This window comes from Sebastes fasciatus, chromosome 6, assembly GCF_043250625.1.
Source record: "Sebastes fasciatus isolate fSebFas1 chromosome 6, fSebFas1.pri, whole genome shotgun sequence".
Taxonomy (NCBI): Eukaryota; Metazoa; Chordata; class Actinopteri; order Perciformes; family Sebastidae; genus Sebastes; species Sebastes fasciatus.
The window spans coordinates 38,123,556-38,133,110 of NC_133800.1; the positions used below are offsets into that span (position 1 = coordinate 38,123,556).

Genomic DNA, 9,555 nt, shown 5'->3' on the forward strand with positions numbered 1-9,555 from the left:
CCACAATGTCCCCACAGTCCACAACGTCCCCACAATGTCCCCACAGTCCACAACGTCCCCACAGTCCCCACAATGTCCCCACAGTTCACAACGTCCCCATAGTCCACAACGTCCCCACAGTCCAGAACGTCCCCACAGTCCACAACGTCCCCACAATGTCCCCACAGTTCACAACGTCCCCATAGTCCACAATGTCCCCACAACGTCCAGGTCTAGGTAGCCCAGCAGGGCTACCAGTGTGGGGGGGGAACTAGCTCTAACTGGTCCTCGGAGACACATCGGAGACACATCGGAGACACATCGGAGACGGCTTCATTTCACATAAACTTTCTCTTTATTACAAAACAACCATCTGATAACGACAGAATACAAAATAAACCAGACAACTTTTAGTGTAATTTGAACTTTTCTGAGGTTCCCTGAACGCACCACAGAGCTCCTAATTCCTCCTCCTCCTTCTACTCATCTTCATCGTTTACTACTAATCAATCAGTCAGACCACTTCATTCATTAATTATGACATCTGTTCAATATAATTTTGTCTTTGTTGGTGCGTTCATGGACACTCAGACTTTAGAGAATCAGATGCTGATTTAGGAGCTCCTCATCAGATCATCTGTTCTGTTCACACTGAAATCTGAGAGAACCTTCAGAACGTGAACTAAACCTTTAGATCTGTGCTTTCACTCCACAGTGACGGTCTGGCTCCTAATGGTCCGGTCCGGTCTGGTTCCTACTGGTCCGTCCGCTCCGGTCTGCTCCGGTTCGGTCCACTCTGGTCCGGTCTGGTTCCTACTGGTCCGGTCCGGTCCGGTCCACTCTGGTTCCTACTGGTCCGGTCCGGTCCGGTCCACTCTGGTTCCTACTGGTCCGTTCCGGGTGTGTTGGTGATGATTCCTGAGAAGTGACTGGCTGGAGCTCCGGACCCGTCGTCACACAGCAGCAAAGATCTCTGAGGATGGATGGATGGATTAATGGATGGATGGATGGATTAATGGATGGATGGATGGATTAATGGATGGATGGATGGATGGATGGATGGATGGATGGATGGATGGATGGATGGATGGATGGATTAATGGATGAATGAATGAATGGATGGATGGATGGATGGATGGATGGATGGATGGATGGATGGATTAATAGATAGATGGATGGATGGATGGATGGATTAATGGATGGATGGATGGATGGATGGATAAATAGATAGATGGATGGATTAATGGATGAATGAATGGATGGATGGATGGATGGATGGATGGATGGATGGATGGATGGATGGATGGATGAATAGATAGATGGATGGATTAATGGATGGATGGATGGATGGATGGATGGATGGATAGATGGATGGATTAATGGATGGATGGATGGATGGATGGATAAATAGATAGATGGATGGATTAATGGATGAATGAATGAATGGATGGATGGATGGATGGATGGATGGATGGATGGATAAATAGATAGATGGATGGATTAATGGATGAATGAATGAATGGATGGATGGATGGATGGATGGATGGATGGATGGATGGATTAATGGATAGATGGATGAATGGATGGATGGATTAATGGATAGATGGATGGATGGATGGATGGATGGATGGATGGATGGATAGATGGATGAATGGATGGATAGATGGATGGATAAATAGATAGATGGATGGATTAATGGATGGATGAATGAATGAATGGATGGATGGATGGATGGATGGATGGATGGATGGATGGATTAATGGATAGATGGATGAATGGATTAATGGATAGATGGATGGATGGATAAATAGATAGATGGATGGATTAATGGATGAATGAATGAATGGATAGATGGATGGATGGATGGATGGATGGATGGATGGATGGATGGATGGATTAATGGATGAATGGATGGATGGATGAATGAATGGATGGATGGATGAATGGATGGATGAATGGATTAATGGATGGATGGATGGATGGATTAATGGATGAATGGATGTATGGATGGATGAATGAATGGATGGATTAATGGATGGATGGATGGATGGATTAATGAATGGATGGATGGATGGATGAACGGTGTCAGACATATAAAATCAACCATTAAAGTTATTTCATCATCTTTCATGCGAAGGTCTGGAGGCCTTGAACTCACCTCCACTCTCCTCCGTCTTCCTCTCTCTTGGATCTTCTTCAACTCCTCCTCCTCTTCCTCCTCCTTTTCCTCCTCCTCCTCATTGGCTGGGCCGGCCTCAGTCTTCTCTCTGATTGGCTGCACGGTGGCCAGGAGGGCGGGGACAGTGAAGCAGGACAGGAAGCGGGCCTTCAGCAGCTGATAGGCGGGGTTACCTGAGAAACGCTCCGCCACCAGCTGACGGGCCACCACTACGAGCTCCGCCTCCTCCTCCTCCTCTTCCTGCAGGAGGTGAGGGTTGACCGACGGAGCTGGAGGTGCACGAAACAAACATTTACATACAACAAAACAAACAAAGCAGAAAAAGAAGAAGAAGTGATCGTCATCATGGGAGCGCCACCTACAGGAAAGAGCTGTTAGGTGCGGTAGCTGGTGTGTCAGGTGCGGTACCTGGTGTGTCAGGTGCGGTAGCTGGTGTGTCAGGTGCGGTAGCTGGTGTGTCAGGTGCGGTACCTGGTGTGTCCTGGGCTGGTCTGAGGTCAGAGGTGGAGTCTGGCAGGTCTTGAGGTGGACTGGATGTCTTCTCGGTGCTGCTGTCAGATTTGGGCGTGGTTGGGTGGCGTTGGGGTTCGGACCCTCGACTCAGCAGCTGCAGGGACGATGTGGTCAGAGATTTCTTGGCTCGGAGCAGCGCACTGAGCGTGCTCAGACTGCTGACGAAGGGCGGCAGGTAGGGAAGAGCTACGTCCACTCCAGGTACCACCACACCTCCCCGACCGCTCAGCCAATCACGCACCGCTCCCTGGGACTCCAGGAACATCAGGGAGGGGTCGAACTGCAGCGCCTCCCTCCTGAGGGGAGGGGGCGCCGCCGGGTCCACCCTCACCGTGCCCTTATATGGCAGGAAGAATTTCGAGGGAACCTGGGGGGGGCAGTAGGGCAGGGGGGAGGAGCCGGGTTTTGAAACAGGTTGCAGGATGAAGGTCGGGGGGAGGGGCTTGGAGGCACAGGTGAGCGGGGTAGGGAAAGGGCGTGGCTGATTCATAACGGGGAGGTTTACAGGGACAGACACAGCGGTGGTGGGGGGAGCTGCAATTGATTGCTGGCTGCTGGCGGTGAGTGGCACAGGGGGCGTGGACAGCTGATGGTTCCCGGGTGGAGCTGGGAGGGGTGCGTTTGGTACCATCGCCAGCTGGACCAGCCCGCCAGGAGTCATGACCCACATCGACTGGCCGGGAAGTAAACAGAACCCGGAGGGCTGAGTCACCGGCTGGTCCTGTACCACAACTTCCTCTTTAGGGCGAGACGTACGAGAGCGCTTCTTACGGGGAGAAGAAGGAGAAGCTCTCTTCTTCTTGGCTTCAGCCTGGAAACAAAAAACACAGGGGGAGTCATGAGAGTGTATTTCAGCGATGTTTCTAAGTGTATTTCAGCGATGTTTCTAAATGTATTTCAGTGATGTTTCTGAATGTATTTCAGCGATGTTTCTAAATGTATTTCAGTGATGTTTCTGAATGTATTTCAGCGATGTTTCTAAGTGTATTTCAGCGATGTTTCTAAATGTATTTCAGCAATGTTTCTGAGTGTATTTCAGCGATGTTTCTAAGTGTATTTCAGCGATGTTTCTGAATGTATTTCAGCGATGTTTCTAAGTGTATTTCAGTGATGTTTCTAAATGTATTTCAGCGATGTTTCTAAGTGTATTTCAGCGATGTTTCTGAATGTATTTCAGCGATGTTTCTAAGTGTATTTCAGCGATGTTTCTGAATGTATTTCAGCGATGTTTCTAAGTGTATTTCAGCGATGTTTCTAAGTGTATTTCAGCGATGTTTCTGAGTGTGTTTCAGTTATGTTTCTGAATGTATTTCAGCGATGTTTCTAAATGTATTTCAGCGATGTTTCTAAGTGTATTTCAGCGATGTTTCTAAGTGTATTTCAGCGATGTTTCTAAGTGTATTTCAGCGATGTTTCTAAGTGTATTTCAGCGGTGTTTCTAAGTGTATTTCAGCGATGTTTCTAAGTGTATTTCAGCGATGTTTCTAAGTGTATTTCAGCGATGTTTCTAAGTGTATTTCAGCGATGTTTCTAAGTGTATTTCAGCGATGTTTCTAAGTGTATTTCAACGATGTTTCTAAGTGTATTTCAGCGATGTTTCTAAGTGTATTTCAGCGATGTTTCTAAGTGTATTTCAGTTATGTTTCTGAATGTATTTCAGCGATGTTTCTAAGTGTATTTCAGTTATGTTTCTGAGTGTATTTCAGCGATGTTTCTAAGTGTATTTCAGCGATGTTTCTGAATGTATTTCAGTTATGTTTCTGAATGTATTTCAGCGATGTTTCTAAGTGTATTTCAGCGATGTTTCTGAATGTATTTCAGCGATGTTTCTAAGTGTATTTCAGTGATGTTTCTAAATGTATTTCAGCGATGTTTCTAAGTGTATTTCAGCGATGTTTCTGAATGTATTTCAGCGATGTTTCTGAATGTATTTCAGCGATGTTTCTAAGTGTATTTCAGCGATGTTTCTGAATGTATTTCAGCGATGTTTCTAAGTGTATTTCAGCGATGTTTCTAAGTGTATTTCAGCGATGTTTCTGAGTGTGTTTCAGTTATGTTTCTGAATGTATTTCAGCGATGTTTCTAAATGTATTTCAGCGATGTTTCTAAGTGTATTTCAGCGATGTTTCTAAGTGTATTTCAGCGATGTTTCTAAGTGTATTTCAGCGATGTTTCTAAGTGTATTTCAGCGGTGTTTCTAAGTGTATTTCAGCGATGTTTCTAAGTGTATTTCAGCGATGTTTCTAAGTGTATTTCAGCGATGTTTCTAAGTGTATTTCAGCGATGTTTCTAAGTGTATTTCAGCGATGTTTCTAAGTGTATTTCAACGATGTTTCTAAGTGTATTTCAGCGATGTTTCTAAGTGTATTTCAGCGATGTTTCTAAGTGTATTTCAGTTATGTTTCTGAATGTATTTCAGCGATGTTTCTAAGTGTATTTCAGTTATGTTTCTGAATGTATTTCAGCGATGTTTCTAAATGTATTTCAGCGATGTTTCTAAGTGTATTTCAGCGATGTTTCTAAGTGTATTTCAGCGATGTTTCTGAATGTATTTCAGCGATGTTTCTAAGTGTATTTCAGTTATGTTTCTGAATGTATTTCAGCGATGTTTCTAAGTGTATTTCAGTTATGTTTCTGAATGTATTTCAGCGATGTTTCTAAGTGTATTTCAGCGATGTTTCTAAGTGTATTTCAGCGATGTTTCTAAGTGTATTTCAGCGATGTTTCTGAATGTATTTCAGCGATGTTTCTAAGTGTATTTCAGCGATGTTTCTAAGTGTATTTCAGCGATGTTTCTAAGTGTATTTCAGCGATGTTTCTAAGTGTATTTCAGCGATGTTTCTAAGTGTATTTCAGCGATGTTTCTAAGTGTATTTCAGCGATGTTTCTAAGTGTATTTCAGCGATGTTTCTAAGTGTATTTCAGCGATGTTTCTAAGTGTATTTCAGCGATGTTTCTAAGTGTATTTCAGCGATGTTTCTGAGTGTGTTTCCGCGATGTTTCTAAGTGTATTTCAGTGATGTTTCTGAATGTATTTCAGCGATGTTTCTAAGTGTTATTCACCGATGTTTTGGAGCACGGGTAACAGTGACCTGGGTGTGCTTCTCAGAGGTGGATTTAATGGTTTGAGGGTCTCAGGCAAACATCTAGCGTTACTTTTCATCCGAGTATTTTCATGAGTATCTGTTGTCTCTATTCTTCTTCATTGTTCATTAAACCAGCAGACGCATGCTGATGGATCTGATTGGAGGAGAGCTGCATCACAGTGCAGTGACATCACACACACACTTTATTACATCACCTGTTAACCTGTAAACACCTGGCTGCTACTCTTACCTTCGCCTGAGTGGCCTCCTGAAGAGCTCTGAGCCTCTCAGTCGGGTGCCGGACCCTCTTTCCTTCCTGGATCGCACCTGTGTCTGTCCCGTACACCGCGTCACCTGTCCCGTCCACCGCGTCACCTGTCCCGTCCACCGCGTCACCTGTCCCTCCCACCGCGTCACCTGTCCCGCCCACACATTGGTCGTCCTGACTGCCCGTCACGCCCGGCTGCTCCTCCCCCCTCCCTCGTTTCCTCCTCCTGCTGCGCGGGGCTTTGGGAGGCTGGTTGTGGGCGGAGTCAGTGGTCGGTTGAGTTGAGTTTGAGCCACGCTGACTGGGCCGGAGATTAAAGGAGGTGTAGTCATGATCGTTGGAGAAAGGAGCAGGTCGGCTTGAGGTGGAGGAAGCAAGGTGCTGATTGGTCGGTATGGAGGGGGGCGGGACTAAAGTTGAGGACACATTCCTATCAGAGCACGCAAGTGTGGCGTTCGGGGGCAACGGGGACGAGTTCACAGAGACTGGAAGGACGTTCAGTCTGAGGGACGGGTTCTGAGGAGGAACAGGGACTGAGGTCTGAGGAGGAACAGGGACTGAAGTCTGGATCGGGGTTCTCTTTCGTGGAGATGGAGCAGCTTTCTTCTTGGTTCCAGCCTGAAAGGAACCAGAGACTAGTCAGACTGATGACATCATATAAAGACAAGTTTAAGATGTTTCTAAGTGTATTTCATGACAAAAAACTGAGTACCCTAAGGTGGCCTTCAGAGGACCACCGAAGGGACCCCCAGCAGGTTAGGGGAGCCTGGCTGGGAGCTGTGGTTAATCTCACATGAATCACCTGATGACAAGAATTCGTAAGAAGATGGTGGTTACCTTGGCCTCGGTGGCTTCTTGTAGAGCTTTGGCCTTCTGACTCGGCATTCGAGTCCTCCGTCCTTCTGCGACCATACCATCACCCGCCCCTTCCACACCTGTACATCCTCCACCATCACCATCACCATCACCATCACCATCACCATCACCATCACCCGCCCCGCTCTGACTGCTACAAACAGCCTCTGGATCCTCTGCCACCTTTTGCCCCCTCCCTGTGGTTGAACTGGAGCTGGATGGACCGGGGGCAGGACCAGACCGGGTGGGGCCGGTGACGGGGCTGCTGGAGGTGCAGGGAGCAGCCTGCTGATTGGGCTGTGAAGAAGAACCAATAGAAGCATGCCGGTTAGGGGAAGGGGGCAAAGCAACCGGGAGGTTTTGGGTCAAAGGTGCAGCAGCTTCCTGGCGGGAAGAGGCGGAGCAGGTAGAGGTGGCGTTCAGGGGCACTGGGACCCCAGAGACAGGAGGAGGTCTGCGTGGAGCTGGAGGGGGCGTGTTCAGGGACGAGGGAGACTGGATGGAGGAAGCGTGAGGTTGCGTGACAGGATGAGGAATGAAGACAGCCTGAGGAAACGACATAGGAGACATCCAACGATGCATGTTAGGAGGCATTTGAAGAAGAACGCCGGGGTGATTGGACGGGGGGTGAGGAGGAAGAGGAGGAGGTTGCACTTTGAGCAGCAGCGGTTGTTGTTTCTGCTTCTGTTGTTGCTGCAGCACCTGAAGCTGCTTCAGGATCAGTTTGTGCTGCTGGTCGAACATCAGCGTCTCCTCTTTCATGGCTTTCCTCTGCTGCAGCATCCCGGCGACGGTGTTCTTATGGACGGAGGACGGAAGTGGAGGAGGCGGCGGCGCCAGTGACACCACCTTCTTCCTCCTCTGCTCTATCATCTCCTTGCAGCCCAAGGAGTCCACGTTCAAGGTCTGGAGGAGGAGCAGGAAGATGGGAGTCGAGGGGAGCCGGGTCTTCTCTCCTCGCTCCCTCAGGGCGTCGGCCGTCGTCAGTCTGTGTTTCGGCGGGATCAGCAGGTTGCCGATCCACGGCGTCACCGCGGCCTGCAGCTCGTAGCCCAGCCCGATGTCCGTCACTCGGCCTAGGGGGCTCCGTTTGTCGATCTGGATCTTTTTCCGGCGGCTGGAGCTCTGGTTGTTGAAGTTCTGCACCTGGCGGTACAGGTGGGCTCGGAGCTGGTCGGGCGACACCATCATCATGGTGCTGCTGCTGTGGCGCTCCGCCCACTGCAGCTCTCTGGGACTCGGTCCGACGATCACGGAGCGCCCAAACTGGCCCAGGATGGTGGACCGGACACGCTCGTGATTGTGGGCGACGCCGGAGGAGAATAACTCCACCGGGCGGAAGTTCAGGAAGGTGAAACTTTGTGCTTCTTCTATCGGGATCCACTCCTGCATGGGGGGGAAGGTGTACTCCTCCTCTTCCTCCTCCTTCTCTTCCTCCTTCTCTTCCTCCACCTCCACTACTTCCTTCTTTTTCTTCTTCGTCTCCTCCTCATCACTGTCCATGTACACCACCACCATCCCGTCATCCTCGCTGCTCTCCTCCTCCTCCTCCTTCAGCTCCATCAGTCGTCTCTTGATACTCTTCCTGGCCGGGCTAGCCTTCTTCCTCCTCCTCCTCTTCTTCTTCGCTCCTCCGCCACTCGTTGGATCTTTTCTAGTTGATTTATCTTTCTATTGACAGAGAGAGAGAGTTACAGTCAGTCACATGTCCTCCTGTAGATGCTCCATACAGTCTTTATTAGTCCTACAGGACCGACACCCGACCCGTCTTGAATCACGGACCAAGGAGTCTAACGCACGAGTCAGAGGGTGAAAGCAAAACCCCGCGGTGCAATGAAAGTGAGGACCGGCGCCGACTGAGGTGGGATCCCGGCCCAGCGGTGTCGGGCGCACCACCGGCCCGTCTCGCCCGCACCGTCAGGGAGGTGGAGCGTGAGCGTGAGGACCCCAAATATGCTGACAAGAGGTTAACGTCACGCCGCCGTAAAGTGGTATCGGCACCGATACCGGTATCGGTGCAACCCTACTAGATACAGACCGATTATGAGACCAGGTGAGACCAGGTGAGAAAAGGTGAGAACAGGTGAATGTACCTTAGCACGAGGAGGTGGTGCTGGTTTGCTGAGTTTCCTCCACTCTCTCAGACACTGAGCGTCGTAACGATCAGGAATCTCCGCAGCGATCTTCGCCCAACGACCTGACACACACACACACACACACACACTATTGATCTAAATATGAAACATGAATCTGACACATTGAGATAATAAACAGAGAGTTTAGAAGCAAAGAGGTGAAACCAGCCGTGTGAGTCCACGGCCGTCCGAAGACACGTCTTTATAGACCGCCGTGTGAGTCCACGGCCGTCCGAAGACACGTCTTTATAGACCGCCGTGTGAGTCCACGGCCGTCCGAAGACACGTCTTTATAGACCGCCGTGTGAGTCCACGGCCGTCCGAAGACACGTCTTTATAAAACTTTTTTAAAACTTGTTTTTCGCCATTTCTTAAACTCTTTCTGAACTGACCTGAGATCAGCGGTTCGATCTGTGAACTGTCACTGATTATTGATCTAACAGTCAACATCATCTAGAACTACACTTCAGTCGGTCAGGATGAGAGCAGACAACACTACATTACCCATGAGCCTCTAGTTGTGTGTGTGTGTGTGTGTGT

The 9,555-nt window shown here is 48.8% G+C and overlaps 1 protein-coding gene across 1 annotated transcript in view; it reads right to left on the bottom strand.

The window, feature by feature from the left end:
- Positions 1-311: 311 nt before the first annotated feature.
- Positions 312-9,555, bottom strand: part of LOC141770067 (uncharacterized) — a 15,417-nt gene continuing 6,173 nt past the window's right edge. The window contains exons 6-13 of the mRNA XM_074639723.1: positions 8,974-9,077; positions 6,863-8,551; positions 6,008-6,643; positions 2,630-3,482; positions 2,567-2,587; positions 2,138-2,427; positions 845-952; positions 312-774 (exon numbers count right to left, since the gene is read on the bottom strand). Coding sequence (XP_074495824.1) covers positions 863-952; positions 2,138-2,427; positions 2,567-2,587; positions 2,630-3,482; positions 6,008-6,643; positions 6,863-8,551; positions 8,974-9,077 — 3,683 coding nt within the window. The 3' untranslated portion in view covers positions 312-774; positions 845-862. The remainder of the gene's footprint in view (positions 775-844; positions 953-2,137; positions 2,428-2,566; positions 2,588-2,629; positions 3,483-6,007; positions 6,644-6,862; positions 8,552-8,973; positions 9,078-9,555) is intronic.